This window comes from Ambystoma mexicanum, chromosome 4p, assembly GCF_040938575.1.
Source record: "Ambystoma mexicanum isolate Mex_15411 chromosome 4p, UKY_AmexF1_1, whole genome shotgun sequence".
NCBI lineage: Eukaryota > Metazoa > Chordata > Amphibia > Caudata > Ambystomatidae > Ambystoma > Ambystoma mexicanum.
In genome coordinates this window covers 520,404,184-520,421,055 of record NC_090927.1, presented here as the reverse complement: position 1 = coordinate 520,421,055, position 16,872 = coordinate 520,404,184, and the positions used below count along the sequence as shown (strand labels likewise).

Below are 16,872 nucleotides of genomic sequence, written 5' to 3'. Positions count from 1 at the left end.
CTAAATTGATCCTCCGTATTAAACATCTTGCGCAGTGTTCAGGCTCTTCAGGAAATAAAGTCCAAAGATTTTGAACAGATTGAATTCGTCGATGATCACGACAGATCTGTAGTAAAAATCTGGATGACATCTGCTATTGTAAAGCATACTATTTGGCAAGCACGTAGTGAAGTATATCATTTAGGCTTCTTGCTTGATAATCCTATGGCAGAAAATAAAATGAATAGTACTTTACCATCCAATGTTGCCAACATCTATCCCTCACTCCACAATAGCGCCAATACTAACAACATAAAACCCAAGGTATATCCTGCTGGAACCCTCATTGAACCTATGATGATTCAATTTTCTACAATAGGTGCAAATGAGATGAAAACTATCACAACTTACCCTCAGAACAAAATGTATAGTAAATGCTAGCTTCCAACATTGAGAAATGAAACAACTTTTAAGCTGGCATCCTGGAATACTAGGGGCCACCTGCACCTTGCAAATTCCTCAGAATCTGTATTGGCTGCTTATGACATAGTCCTGTTACAAGAGACTTGGCTTACCTTCCCCCCTGTATGGGAAAATTATTACATTATCTTTGAACCTGCTATTAAGTCGGCCAGAGGCCGCCCCAAGGCTGGACTTCTTACTGCTGTTAAATCAACCAATGGACTTTTTGCTGAACCATGGGCCTCCTTAAATAGCTATATGCAATTGGTTCGTATTTCAGCTGAAAGCTATATCATAGCATGTATAAACATCTACTGGAATCACTTAGACATCACAGAAAAAAGATTTTTCAAGGATTTGATACAGTGTTTAGATAAAATTGATAAAGACCCCTTGATCAACTCTACAGTCATTGCAGGTGACCTGAATATGGACTGTATGAATGACAGGGGAGGAAAGAAGAGAGAAATGAAAGAAAAGTGGACTCATTTGATGCATGAGCGAGGTTTTGTCATGGTAAATGGTGCGGTCCAGGGTGATATTCCAGCCAGAATTACTTGGCAACAGGGTTCTTTAACCTCCACCATTGATTATGTGTACACCAATAGCGAATTCTTCTCTACCATATCTTCTTTTGAGATATCTAAACAAATAAAAAGTGATCATAGTCTTCTCTGTATGACATGGCCTAGAGTGAGCGAACTGGCCACGAGATCCAGACCAAATCATATAACCAACATAGAAGTCTCCACCAAAGGTCACAAGTTCAAATGGACTCCTGAAAATTTGAACAAACTACTCGTGGCAATATCATATCCAAATGACATTTTGAAACCTAATTTACAATTTATGAATGGAGATTATGTTAGCACCCTTCAGCTATTTAAAAAACCATATGGCGTGTGTAGCAAGCCTCAGAAACAGCATTGTCATTCTTATGATGAAGAAATTAGTTTAAGGAAATCTGAACTAAGGAGGGATATTCGACACACTACCCTATCAAACAACAGTGATAAAATCCTCATCATTTCCAAATATAAGAATCGCTATAGGAACTGGATAAAGCAACGAAGAGCTGCAATGATGCTAAAAGATGCTCAAACCATGCTCCATTCCATCACCTCTAAGAACTCTGCTGTAGTTTGGGGCCTAATTAAAACTGTGTACACTTCTAAACAATCCATAAGACAAGTAAATGCAGTATCGGAAGAAATTTGGGTCCAATACTATAACTCTCTGTATGCTGAAACCCACTACTCCGATACAGTAAATGAGCAGAGCTATGGTGAAATACAAGACATTGTATATGATAATCTGGACATAGAAATCTACATTAAAAAATTAAGCAAATCCAAAGCGCCTGGTCCAGATGGCCTATCGAACGCGATGCTAAAATCTAATCCGGAGACATGGGCCATGATCCTAGGAGTGATATTCAAACAAGTAATAGCTAGCAAAAGAATACCCCCATCATGGCGTAAATCCATTATTGTCCCCATTCATAAAAAAGGAGATAGATTGAACCCAAAAAACTACAGACCTATTGCGCTCTTAGATGCGCCAGGGAAAATTTTTGCTCGTCTGGTGTTGCGAGAATTCAATAAATGGACTAGAGAAGCGGATCTTAATGATCCCTACCAAACAGGTTTTATTGTGGGTGTAGGGACATCTGTAAACTTGTGTACGCTTGAAGCCATAAAACAGCACGAATTACAAGCAAATCAACCTCTTTATATGGCTTTTGTAGACTTTGAAACTGCTTTTGACTCTGTATCAAGAACCCTTTTGAATAACAAACTAAAAAAAAATACATGCCCAAAGCATTTATTACATTGGATCATGCAGTTTCACACAGGGACCTCTATCCAAATCCGTCTGTCAATGGATGGCACATTATCTAGACCAATTGAAACATATAGGGGTCTGAAGCAAGGTTGTCTACTGGCATCAACCTTATTTAATTATTTCATTTCAGATGTAGCAAAGACATTTCGTACAATTCAGTCTGATGCTCCACGCCTTGGAATGTATCCCATACCTTGGATGTTCTATGCAGACGATTTAGTCCTTCTAGCTAAAACTACAAATAAGCTGCAAAATCTATTGGACCAATTAGAAAAATTTGTATATGAAAATGAACTGATAATTAATGTTTCAAAAACAAAAATTCTCAAGATTGTGCCCAATAAGAAAACCAGGGTACCTCGTCGATCACTATCCATAGGCATGAATAAATTGGGAAATGTCACGCAATATAAGTACTTGGGATTAAATATAAATGACTCTAGAGCAGATGCGCCGTATATTGATGAGCTGAAAATTAAAATTGGCACGTCTGTTTCACAGGCTTCTATTATAAATCACAGATTTTGTACCTTTTCTCTAAAACCGATAATTACCTTTTATTGTCAAAGAGTAGTCGCAATTGTACTCTATGGTGCAGAAACCAAAATCTGGAGAGACGAGATGTTTTGGCAAAAATTGGAAGGACATTTTTGGAATAAGGTTCTACATACACCCATGGCTGCTCAGATGTGTCTATTGAGATATGAACTGGGTATTTCATCATTAAACAGTATGTATATGTGGAAATTATGTAGCTTGTATAGGAAATGCATTATGGCAAAACAAGATCATTCTTTAATGCAGATCCTGTCTAGCTACATAAAAACTAGTAACCACAAAGCAATGAGTGAATGGCGGCAACAGGTTGAACTTTTTTTGCTGAAAACTGAGGTTTCAGTAGACTTGCTAGTTACGAACCCTGACCGAGCGAAGGAAAAAATCATCATATGGGATTGGATAAAGACATATGAGGATTGTCAAAAGACCAAGCATGCTGTCCTCCATAGAATCATTCCAAAAAAAATTCGAACTAGTGAAAGTTATCTGCTAAAATTCCCTGGTGCCGAGGCAAGAAATGCATTCTTGAGATTTAGAATGAACTGGTGGTACACCAGGAGCAATTTAGCCAAGTGGAATGCCATTGATAAATCTGAAAGCTATTGCAGATTTTGTAAGAAACCTGGCAATGCAGAGACTATGTATCATCTGATAGCAGAATGCCAGGCATTATTATCCATGAGAATTGATTATTTTAAAAAACACTTTGAGACATGCACATTTCTTACAGTTGAAGACTTTTGGCATAGAATTTATAACACACAGATAACCACGATAAGATTAGCGGTTGTGAATTTTCTCATAGCTTTAAACCTAAGGGAAATGTTGCCAATAACGTGGCAGACTATTGTCTGAATTCCGTACAGCCTAATATATCGTTTTGTTTTATCTGTTTTTTATATGTTTTAATTTTAATTTTAAACATTCTAGACCTAATTTAGTGGTCGTTATACAAAGGAAGCGAAATTTTAGTTGTGTTATACTTTGTTGACCTACTATGAGGGCATGTCGATTTGTGTTGATTATTTTGTGCGGCCCAACTTATGTAATGAATTAACTTCTAATTGTTATACAACTTTGAAATTTTCTTTTTCTGTAAATCTATAAATGTAAATATATATTGAAAAGTTGATTTATCAACTAAACCAATAAAAAAAAAAAAAAAAAAAAAAAAAATGATGCATGCAGATTTACAGAATGGCCACATGTGTAATTTCTGTAAATCCTTAGCAGTTACTGCCAATGCATTGAATTTCTTATAATGGGGCAGATTCCTAGAATTATCCCTTCCAGTAATGGTGATTACTGCATGCAGGAATTACAGTAACATTTCCACTCAAATCACAAGGGCCTTCGTTTTTTAGGAAAGTCTTCATTTTCTTGACCATAGAATAGTGTATAACTGCAGCAAACTGTACTCAACCCTAAATTGTTGAGAGCTCAAAATTTACCTACCCAGCTTAAATTGATGGTTATTTGTAATGTGAATCAATGTGTTTGTTGCACACACCTAAACTGTCACTGGTCAAAAACATCATTTGGGTATTACCATGGGTACTGGATGGGAACTTTGCCTCCCAATTTGGTAACCATGGCAGTGATACCCTTTTCCAGCAGCAATACCAACTTACAGATTCCATGTGTGGCTTTGTGATCTTGGCACTGAAGAGAGGGCACCTGGAATGCCCCTTATGACCCCTATTCGCATGACAGCACGAAGACTGAGAAATGAGAGATAATAATAATAATAATAATAATAATAATAATAATAATAATAATAATAATAATAATAATGCCAGTCGCTATTTGACCAGCCCGCAGGAGGGCCAATAAATTCTACATATGTGAGCAGATATTCTATTAGGCAACCATTCAAATCTTGTCCAGCTGACGTCTTCGCGGATACAGGTGTCTCAACACTGGATCAGGTTGACTAACAATAAAAATCCAGCTCATTAGAGACACCACGGCATAGTAATGTTAGCCACGAAGCAAACTCTCATCCCTGCACAAAGTTACATGGACACACATGTGCATACACGAAGAACATGCATACACAGCTCTGTAGATAGAGGATAGATACATGCACATACTGTCGAAATTGTGTCTTATTTTCTTTCATTGGCCAAATGCAGAAACATAAGGGAGCAAGATCACACAGAACAAGCATCCAACCACTTATTTCAACTAACCACAAATAAGGAACCAAATACTACTAACCTCAAGAGAAAGCAATACAATAATACATATATAGACATAGAGAAACCATAGAATAACTATAGTGAAAGGGGATGAAGCCACAGGCCTCAGAACGAGGAACGAAGACATACATAATCTGCAGCACGAAGCAAGGGGCCAATGCTCGCAGATAAGGACAAAGGCAGGTGGAAAATTCTAGACTTCAGGGGTAGAGAGCCACCTGCAAAATAACAGAATAAATCCTCACTAATTGCAGACCAAAAGGCTCCGTTTTGCGGACCCCACCCACATCATGTGGCCGAGCCAAATAATGGCCATTTACCCGTGGTGGGAAGAGAAGCTGTTCCAAGCGAAGCAGACAAGAACTGATACATGTGTTGCCCAACAAACATTGCAAGGTGCAGGCACTCTCTCAGGCTAGATGGATATATCAGTGGCAACAATTGGGACACATAGGGCCTCCATACCGGGTTCCAGTACCGGGTTCCTCCAATGAGGACTTACCGGGCTATTCCAACCTTGGAGGACCCGGTAAGTCCTCATTGGAAAAACCCATCCCCATTCCCATTTGAGCCCCCATTAGCTCCCTGGTCCCCTCGCGGGACCTGCTAAGGATGCCTGGTTTTTACCAGGCGTCCTTACCGGGTCCCGCAAAAGGAACCTCGTAATAGGACGTCCCGTAATGAAGGGTGCCGGTACGGGACCGAGACCCTTCATTACGGGAGCGATTGCCTCGTAACGAGGCCCATAGTCTTTCTCATCAGCTTCAGAAGGTACACAGAGTGCTGAGAATAGAGCAGGTTCCCAGGCCTGAGGAGACCTGCTCCAGTCAATCAGGAAATACAAATCCTAGGGCGGAGGGTAAAGGGCAAGGGCCAATGGTAGGCCCGCAACCCTGCAACAATGTAATAGATCGTTTTTGAGGAAGTCTCAGGCGAGACCAACTGACATGGAAGGGCTAGTTAGCTAATACCTATAGGTGTCTTCTATAGGCACTACCAGCTCAGCCCCCCCTAATATAATGGGCCTGTAGGATTTTGGGGAATGGTTCTAAGTAGTGATGAAATGTTCTAACAAAAACCCTTGACACTGGGTCAGGAGCTGTGATTGGTGGAAATTCATTTTCTTGTAGGATCCCTGTCTGTGATGGAAAATAAAGCACAGTTCTAACTTGCCCTTGGTGAGTCCTCCATCATTACCGGGGGAAGGTTTGTAGGACTTGGGCAATCTGCTGAACGGTGATTGTGTAGCACGAACCTTGGTCCTCTGGTATACCTGATTACAGCACCCCGTCACGAATAAGCCATTCAGGACAATCAATGCCTAACGGTACAGACTGACTGCTATCATTCAGGGCACTCGTGTCAACCTGTTGCTCAATTCAGTAGCATTTAGTGTGAGAGAAGCGTAAAGATTATTTGTCCATCCCAGTCTCCCACTCCACAGTGGGCAGTAGGGAATCGCCCATTATAGCACAACTGCCAGTATTATAGTTCTTGGCAATAAGTGAGGTAGAGCTTGCCGTCGTTTATTGAAGTATCTGTATGTGTTGAGACTGTTTGAAAAGCACAAGGGCTTTAATCATGTGCACGTTTCATCAAAAATCTGTTGACTGTAGGCATTGTGGTAGATGAAGCGCATGATATCTTTCATCTGGAGATACTTGCCCGGGGCCCACTGTACTGAATAGTGCAGATTTCAATATACTTTACTTATGATCTAGACAACTATATCCCAGTGAGATGTCAGATATAAATTGACGAGTTCTATTTGTTTTTTGTTTTTCGCGCTCTGAAACACTTGTGTACAAGCGCGATAGAAATAAAATATCAATATCAATAGGTCCGAACCTGCGGTTTATATTTGTAGCACACTTTTCATGATTTTTTCTTCCAAATTTCAGGTTCTGGTGGGAAAATGATGGCATATTTTCACAAGCTCAACGAAAACAGCTCAAGAAGCATTCTTTTTCACGTGTAATCTGTGATAATACAGGTCTTCAGGAGGTACCAACGGATGCATTCCTACTGGGGAAATTCCCTCAAGACTTTATTTCATGCCGTCTAATACCTGGAATAAATTTAACAGCTTGGCAGGAAACGTATCATCAAGGTAAGCTGAAAAGGAAAGTGTTGAATATGAAAATATATGATCGAAAAAGTGTACCTGCATAATATTTTCTTATTGCCGTTAACCCCTAAAAGCAGACCTATAAAAACACATCGCTTCCTTCCTCTGTTTACCATTAGATGACTGCCATCTTTATGGTGTTTGACTGATGATAAATTGTATTTTTTAATACACAGGCAGCAATACACAGACCAACACGAAATATTGACATTGATTATGGGTTTCACCATGATTCACAAACACCTGCACTTGTGATGCCCTAAATCAAATCTTTGTGAATTGCTTTTGGGGGTGAGGATCTCAAAGCTTCTCCCAGGATTTCCAATGTGCTCCAGGTTCAGGCTTTTTTGAGTTACGTTTATCATGGGTGCAAATCAGAGATGTACATCAGCATCCCCTTATTTGCAGCAGTGCAAATATTTTGCATTGTGCACAAATTGAAACAGCAAAGATGTGTGTTAGCTGATGCAAAGGCATCTTTATGACGATAGCATTGCATCGCATGGCTACAAAGTGGTTAAAAACAGAATGCCAAAGTACAGTAGGGCAAAAACTCGGTAAAGTGTGGCCACATTAAAAAAAATACCCACAAAAGTGGACTGTGCAGTTTAGATTACATTAATATGATAACAGACTGCCCTCATCACCACAGAAGAAGATGGTTACATGGGAAGGATGCAACAGGAGAGAACATTCCACCTAAGAAAAACACTTTTTAGTCTACCAGAAACAATGTTTAAGCAAAGATACAGGTTAATGAGTGCAATGAAACAACATTGAAACACCCCTCCATCTATCCCAATCCAGGCCCATTGGCATACCAGCACAAGTGAAGTTAACTACACCCTTGAATGTACTGTCATCTGGGTCATTGCAAAGCTGCTGTGCAGCGGTTGCAGTAGTGTCACAGAGCTCAGTGTAAGACAATGCTCCCTTAAGTATTTGGGGATGAACCACATTTTGCAGACTCTGCAGGGGAACTGTGGATCGCTGTGGGACAGGTGAAGCTACCTTCTACATGATGCAATCCTGGAGGAGTCATACAGGTGATTCCCCATTCTCCCCTCGAGTGCCACACCACTTACAATGACTCCTTCAGGGAGATAGCCCTACTAGAGATATGATTAATAAGACAGCAGGCAAAGTCCCTGGTACTGATACAATTGGAGGGAGTGGTGCTAGGGATAGGGATAAGAAACCCAGGGAAAATCAGTCCCTGCATAGCTGTTTAAAACGTGCTGTACATGCTGGAAGTCAGCTGCTAGCCCTAGGTTTAATCATCAAGTCCACCTGCAGAGTTGTGTTGCTTACTGAGTGCACGTTTGGCATGCAATCCCGAGATTACATCATTGCTCAGATGTCAAAACAAAATTGCCATCCTTCCAAGAGCAAGTTTTATTGCTGAGGGCAGCAGCAGCTGGAGCTCAGGGTCACCTAGTCAGCATCTAAGGGAGCAAATTGACCCAGGTGTATAGATCGCAAGGCACTAGTTTTCTCACACTCAATGATTAGGTGTTTCAGCGATTCAACTGCCAATAAACAGAAGCGACATAAATTGTCTTTTGCCAGTTCGTCTTTTCGTTGCCAAAGAATTTCCTTAGATTTCAAGATGTTCAATTGAAACCTAAAGAATTGCTTGCGATAGTAGCGAGAAGGAGAATGCATTAAATAATGCGACCGGAGATTTAACTTTTTTTTACCAATGCCTAGCCAGTGTGTTGAAGATAGTTTTTCTCGTTTGTTTATGTTGATAATCCAAGCCCAAGACTCAAATTTCTTTTTTGCAACTTGTGGTCTGGTGAAAAGATCAAACTCAGAGATTCCCACGGCAATAACCCAGCTTGTACTCTAAGACGCCACATATCTAATAAGGTAGCATTGGTATCAACATGAAATTTGTTGAATATTCGGTAGGTGGGCATTGGATTCTCAACAGACATTTTTTGCAATAATGTGATTGATTTCCAAATCACATGGCTATGCAGTGAGTTCAATGACAATTCATCTCGTAAAGATATTATTGAGATGCATTGTGGTAGATGGAGAACATAGCGCCAAAAACGCCCTTCTAGAGAGTTTCAGATGCGCTCGCTGATGTTCCAGCTGACCGCAGCACCGAGAGATTACATCATTGATCAGATGTCAAAACAAAATTGCCATCCTTCAGAGAGCAAGTTTTATTGCTGAAGGCAGCAGCAGCTGGAGCTCAGGGTCACCTAGTCAGCATGATGCCTGAGACTGACCAAATGTCCACATAGTCCTAGAGGATTGCTCATTGTTGGGCTCATATACCAAGGCAGGTAAAGCAGTGTGTTGCGGCACACAAGGCATCCGGTGACTGTGTGTGCACTAGATGTCAAGTTCATGTGTGTGGAAGACCTGGAAGTGTGTGGATTAGAATAGGGAGCGGATGCTGGACTAAGGACACTTTGCCCTCCTTTCATGTGCACTTTATATTGATTTGATGTTTTCCTCCATCCTGACAAAGATAGTTATGAAGCTCCCTTTTGTGTTGGTTCCCCAAAGCCTATAGGTATTCATCCCTAACCCCCTCCACACAGAGAATTAATACAGGTGTCGGACTACCCTTGAGTGGTTCCTGGTCTTTTGTGCCCACCTCATGCCAAGGAGGGACTACATTGTTATTATCCAGGAAATCATTTATTTGGTTATTTCTTACGTGCACCAGGCAGAATCAACTGCATTGGGTGCAGCTGTTAACTATAATTCGACTTTTAACTGTGAAGCACTGTTCTCGCCCTTACCTCTTAGATTCACTTAAATAAGAAGGTTTTAAGTTCTTTTCTAAAACCTTCTAATGATGGGCATGATCGTATGGCAGTTGGTAACTGGTTCCATAACTTTGGCCCAAGCACAGAGAACCTCCTGTCCCCCTTCGAAGTCAGTTTGCCCCGGGGAATGTCTACCAGAAGTTTGTCTCCTGAACGGAGATCTCTAGTTGACAGGCAATGGTGGATTCTAGTGCTCAAGTATTTAGGTGCGAGTTTATGAAAGCATTTATACATAAGGTACGCCACCTTAAATTTTACACGATCCAATGAATTTGACATGAGCCAATGGAGCGCTCTCCGTGATGTTGAGACATGGTCCCTTTTCTCCAAATGGGCAATTAATCTAACTGCCGCATTCTGGGCCCTCTGGAGTCTCGTCATCTGTTTCACTGGAATCCCTGTCATCAGACTATTGCAATAGTCAAGATGGGAGTTTACCAGTGGCCCTACGACCACCGAGTGATCTTGGGGTGCTATGAAGGGGAGTATGTTCCTAAGCATACGCAAGGAATAGTACACAGCCTTTACTTTGCCCCTTACCTGGGCCTCACTGGCCAGATTCTCTTGCCATGTGCACCCAAGGTTTTTCTTTTTCTTCGCGAATGGGATTTCTTCACCCAGGATCTGCGGTATTATATTTTGTTCTTCACTTCTCCTTTTTTTCTCTGATCCAAATAGTATTACCTCTGTTTTGGCTGCATTAAGCTCCAGCTGGTTACATGCCATCCATTTTTTTTATATCTTGCATGCACAGGTCAATCCTTTCAAATGCCTCGGATAAGTTGTCTGTCTCCACATAGATCTGCGTGTCGTCGGCATGTGAATGGAATCTTAGTCCGTGTTTCCTCTATATATCAAACAACAGGCGGCTATACAAATTAAAGATCAGGTGTGAGAGCGCTGAGCCTTGGGGTACTCCATATCTCAACTGTATTAGCTCTGAGAGAAAGGCTCCTAGTACTACCTGCTGGGTTCTATCCTGCAGGAAAGAGTCAAACCAATCCAGCACTAATTTTGCAGCTCTCCCTATTTTTTCAATACGTTGGAGGATGATCTTATGTTTGATCGTATAAAACGCTGCAGACAGGTCAAGCATCAACAGTATTGTAGAGCCTCCCCTATCTGCAGCTTGCAGTAGATCATCCTGGACCGCCAATAAGGCTGTCTCTGTCTCATGGTTTGGGCAGAACCCCGATTGATATTCATCCAGAAGGTCTTTGCTATCTACGAACTTTTGGAATTGGTTGCAGACCACTTTTTCCAGAATTTTAGTTGGCCAGCATAGGTTGGCAACTGGACGGTACTTTTTAAAACCATGGGATCTAGGTTGGATTTCTTTAATAGGGGTTTCACCAGAGCTCCCTTAAGGGAACGTGGGACATAGCCCTCCCTTAAAGATGTATTTATAAAGGAGGTAATACATGGGGTGAGATTAGCTGCCAAACGAATGGCAGTACAGGCTGGCATAGGGAAAGCCAGGTCCTTTGTGGGTTTTAGTTGGAGTATTAGGGCTTGTACTATTTCCTTTTCAATAGTTTGGAAGTAGAAGCTCTCATCTTCTTCCTGGTTTTCTGCCACTTCTATCTCTTCTCTTCTCGGGGTTCGTTCAAAAAAGCGATGGAACTTATTAGCTTGTTCCTGTGAGTCGGCAGTGGGTGCTGCCATACATTTAGGATTCCTAAACCTTGCCACTACATCAAATAATGCTCTGGCTTGATTTCCTACCTGTTTAATTTCTCTTTGAAGGAATTCTTTTTGGGCCATGAACAAGGTTGTTTTATATTCTTTTGAGCAGACTCTCGCCTTCTCAGCATCTCTATCCAATTCGGAAGACCTCCATAGTTTATTGGCCTGACGTACCTGTTTACGCATCAGACCCAATGCGGGGCCAAACCAAGATTTAGATTTTTTGGTAATTTTATGTTTAAGCGGTGCGTACTTGTCACAGATCTCTTTTAAGATGGCTGCCCCCTTGCTGAAAAACTCTTCACATGTGAGCTCAGAGTCTAGGTATGCCAATCGGTTCTCCACTTCCTCCCCAGGGATTTTTTCCAGATCCATCGCCTTCCGACACCATACTGAAGTGTTCTCCCATCCTTTCCCTTTATGTGGTCCTGTTCCCTTAATTGCAAATAATTGCCATCAATGGTCTGACCACAGTAGTGGAATGGCCTCACAAAATTGTGCAGCCCCTCCTCTTACTGCTAAGAGATCTAAACATTTCAGAATTTCGTTCATTCTCTAGTGCTACATTCAAGGAGGCAAAACACTGATTACTGTGCTTGTTCACCTCAGCTTTCGCTATACTGATGTGTTCATCTGCAAATTAGATATTCCTTTCCTGCCACCTGTGGCTTGAGTTTCAGGCACTCACAGTCCTGCATTTTCCTTTTTTCTGGCTGGAAATGGATGAGCAGTGCACACTTCCTTCTCTGTCTGGTTACTTGGATCTTTTCTGGGATTTCTATGTACGATAGAATGTTATATTGGCAACGCCCAAAAGCTGTGCATTTGCAATAACATTACAGGTGTAAATGTACATGCTTGAATGTTCATGAAGGTGTCAGTCAGAGTCATACCAGTGTAATGCTAGGGGCATGCCACAACACACACGTGTGTGTCACACAGGAATATGGACTACTTGACAAATCTTATCTTATCTTAACCCCACCCATTTAGCCAGGAGAAAGTGTTTACAGTGCATCTTGATAACAACCTTTCTCATTCTTACTATTGAAAAAATAGTCATGTATCCCATCCCATTGATCGAAAGTCAAGTACAATTGGAGATTTAGGCAGACTTTGAGAATTCTGTCTGAAATATAAAATCATTATTTCCATCAACTACCACTTTGATTTTACAGGATTCTGTAAAACATCAGAGTTGTGGTTTCTTCAGTCGCTTAGTGGTTGCTTTCTAATAGTTGATTCACTTAATGCAATTTCATCCATTCTGCCAAACATTAACACAATGAAGAAGTTCATAATCTCTGACTGTCTGTCTATTATCCTTGAGTGGTGTGCCCCCAATGACCTTTGCCTTAATGCCAGTAAGACTGAGATTCTCCTCATCGGCACACCCACTCCCTCCTTTCCTGTAGCTCTCTGGCCGGCCTTTCTTGGCCCTCTTCCTGCTCCCACCTGCAAGGCTAAAAACCTCGGGGTCATCTTCAACTCCACACTCTCTTTCTCTCCTCACATCTCTGATGTCTCAAATAAGTCACACTACCAGCTGCACCTCCTCGGAGGTATTCTTCCTTTCCTCTCCTTCCCCCAGAAGCTCACTGTCTCCAGAGCTCTGGTTCTCTCTAGGCTGGACTATTGCAACAGCCTCTTTCTAAATCTGCCTGCTTCTACTCTCTGCCCTCTGCAACTCATCAGGAACAGGACTGCGAGACTTGTCCTTGGCCTCAAGCCCAGGGATCGTATCTCTCCAGGAATGAAATCTCTGCACTGGCTCCCAGTGGCTGCAAGGATTAAGTTCAAAACCCTCTGCATTGTCGACAAGGCCTTCTGGGGCCTGGGGCCTCAATACCTTCAACTCTCTCTTCCTAAATATCTTTGTTCTCGAGCTCTTCGCTCACCTGCCTCCAACTCCCTCAGGGTCAGTCGCTTCTCCAAGCAATGTGTTGGTGGTAGATCTCTCTCGTCTGCTGGGGCCTCCCTCTGGAACAGCCTCCCTGCCTTCCTGAAACTTGAGGAGAACCATCTTCGGTTCTGGAAGCACCTTAAAACCCTCCTCTTTGCTTCTGCTTTCTCTCCCCCTCTCCCCTGCTGAATTCCTGGCTGATACTGAGACAGCACTGATTGCCTGGCCACCCTTTGGTTATTGGGCCCAAGCCCTGTCATTTGCACACCTGCACTGCCTCCCTGGCAACCCCTGCACCTGGGGACTGTTTTCTGTATCCCTACAGTCCCCCCACCAGCACCTATGTCTGCACTCACCCTGCACTTGCCACCAGCTGGCCGTTTTTTATTTATCTCGTTTATTTTATTATCCCATGTACTGCACTTTCCCCTCCTCCCGTAATTTTTCTCTTTCCCCCTTCCCTTGCACTTGCACGATCTGAATGACACCTGGCCTAGTAAGATCGTTGTCTGTCTTCCCTCTTTTCCCCCTCCCTTGCCTCATCGCGCCTTGAAACACTTGTGTATAGGCGCGTTATAAATGCATATCGTATATCATATCATGAATGGTCTAGGTCAGTGGGCAACATTTTTTTTATAAAGTGTAACTGAATGTGAAGTTAACTACTATCCGGAGCTATTACGACCCTTACTCATCCCTGAACAGTTTCCTTGCTGCAGAAGGTGAATGAGTGGTGACTTAAGGGCCTAGGACCCTGAAGCCATGGGCTGAACAAAGAGGGGTTTACACGAGGCATGTTTGCACAGCAAACTTTGATTGGCTGCCCGGTTGCATTTCCTCTCAAGGAACACCCAATCGGAACATGCACCAAAAAGGTACACAAGGTTGGTACAGTTGTCTTCTTTTACTTGTCACTTGGAGAGCTCAGCCTCCCAATCCCAGACCATTTTCCTGGTGCAGAAAATGAGTATGTTGCAAGTGTTGGGCTTAGGAACCGTGTGATAGGGGATGCCCAGCATGGAGGTATTCAAATGGCATGTTGGCAGTGTGAGATGGCAAATGTGTACATTCCTTTCCAGTTTAGAGTTCGCCTGAGGGGGCATGAAGGGGGTGCGCGGGGGTTGCTAGATAAGTTAAAGATAGGAATCCTCAGCCAAGAAACATTGGAATCGTACAAAAATGTCACCCTCATTTGTGCGCCCCCGCAGTTACTGCGACTTTGGGGGCACACAAAATGAGGGTGACATTTTCTGCGCCCAAGCACAGCGGGAGTTGTGGGGGTGTCACCCGCTCTGCTTGGGCGCCGTAACAGGAGTCGGGATTGCGGGGGTGTCCCCCACTTACCATTTTTGGTAAGCGGGAGACAAGAAAGAATAAAAAAGAAAAGCACCCTGCGGCGTCAGCTCTAACCCACGTTAGTGGGAGGAGCTGACACCGCAGAGATAGCAGGGTGCAGACGGCACACACAGAAGTGTGCCACCGTAAAAGGTAAGTTGGGTGTGGGGGGTGGGAAGGGAAAAGCAGGCCGGGGAAGCGGGCACGGTGATCTATATGATCACTGCACCGCGCCGTAACTGACATCAGCATTTCGGCTGTCGCAATTATCGGTGGCGCAGTGATCACATAGATCCGAAACATTCTCTAACTCCACCAATGACCACTGGTGAACCCTACTTCAAGTATCCAGGCTCCTGTGGTATTACGCAGGTCCCCAGTTTCCTCTCCGTAAAAATAGAATTTGACTGTTTGGGTCATTGAGTGGATGTGAGAACATTTATCTTTCCTTCTCCAGTGGGGCCTGGATTCCAAAAGGTATACAGTTGTGTTCATGGTTTTGCAATAGCGTTTTCTTACTGCATCCAGAATCGAGAAGGCCCACAGGACCTCCCACTCCTAAATGTTTTAATGATCAAGATGCAGGTTCTTGTTAAATGTATAAAAGTCACTTTGCCACTGCAGGTCGAAAACAACACGTGATGTTGAAAACCTGTATCGAAAATTCAGTTCTTTGTTTTTGTCTCTAATATTTTAGAATGCTAGTGGGTTTCACAACAATGAACGCTCAATATCTTTTATAGATTTCTGAGTATATCTCAGAAATGCACACTGGACATAACAAAGGATTAAAGAATTATTGTCATATTTAATTAAGTTGAAATCTTATTTTATCCCTGCACACTGAGTAGATAGCCAATTTGGAAATAAAATAGTAATCAATCTTATAACATAGAGATTGCTACATGCACACCATGCCTCCAAATGACTCAGGATTTTATTATTCATGTGAATAAACACATATATTAATCAAGAGGGTGGAAACATAATGACTGGAACAACATATCAATATTGGTAGATATATGATATGATAAGAAATGTATAACCTGCCTGTACACAAGTGTTTCTAGGCACGACAAGACAAGGGAGGGGAGACAGAGGGAGGACAAAACAATGACCTTACTAGGCCTTGTGTCATTCAGATTGTGCAAGTGTGATAACGCAAAGTGCAGGAGGGAGGGGGAAGGGGAAGTGACAGGAAGAGGCAAAGGGTAAGTGCAAACAGGGCAGAAAGATCTGTGTAAGCCCAGACACACCAGCACGGCTCTAGGTAAGTGCCAGGAGGCCAGGGACTGTAGGGTTACAGTTATAGGCCCTAAGTGTGGGTAAGCCAGGAGGCAGTGCAGGGGTGACTGGTCGTGGAAGAGCCTCGTACCTGAGGGTAGCCAGGCCACCAGTCAGCACAGTGGACAGGCAGGTCAGCAGGGGAGAAAGAGAGAGAAAGCCGAGGAGAAAAGGAAGGTCTTGAGCTGCTTCCGGAACATCAAGTGGCCTGGCTCAAGTTTGAGAGCACCTGCAGAGGAGAGGAATCTACCCCCCACTCTCTGCCTGGAGAAGCATCTGACCCCCAGAGAGTTAGAGGTGACTGAGAGAAGGGCTCGAAAAGGAAGGTGTTTAGGAATAGAGAGTTGGATGTAGTGCGGGCCCCGGACACAGAAAGCTGTGTGAACGATGCAGAGGGTCTTGAGCTTGATCCTCACAGCCACCGGAAGCCACTGGAGGGATTTCAGGGCTGGAGAGATATGGTCCCTGGGCTTGAGCCCAAGGACAAGTCTTGCAGTCCTGTTCTGGATTGATATGATATGATATGATATGGCATTTGTAACGCGCCTATACACAAGTGTTTCAAGGCGCGACGAGGTGGGGGGGGGCAAGGGGAGAGCAGACAACGATCCTACTAGGCCAGGTGTCATTCAGATCGCGCAAGTGCAAGGGTAGGGGGACTGGGAAAAGTGCAAGGGGAAGGGGAGAGGGGAAGTGCAG

General features: G+C 42.9%; 1 protein-coding gene across 1 annotated transcript in view; it reads left to right on the top strand.

The window, feature by feature from the left end:
- The window catches only part of TPO (thyroid peroxidase), a 670,859-nt gene that overhangs the window by 418,174 nt on the left and 235,813 nt on the right, over positions 1–16,872 (top strand). The window contains exon 9 of the mRNA XM_069605188.1: positions 6,947–7,155. Coding sequence (XP_069461289.1) covers positions 6,947–7,155 — 209 coding nt within the window. The remainder of the gene's footprint in view (positions 1–6,946; positions 7,156–16,872) is intronic.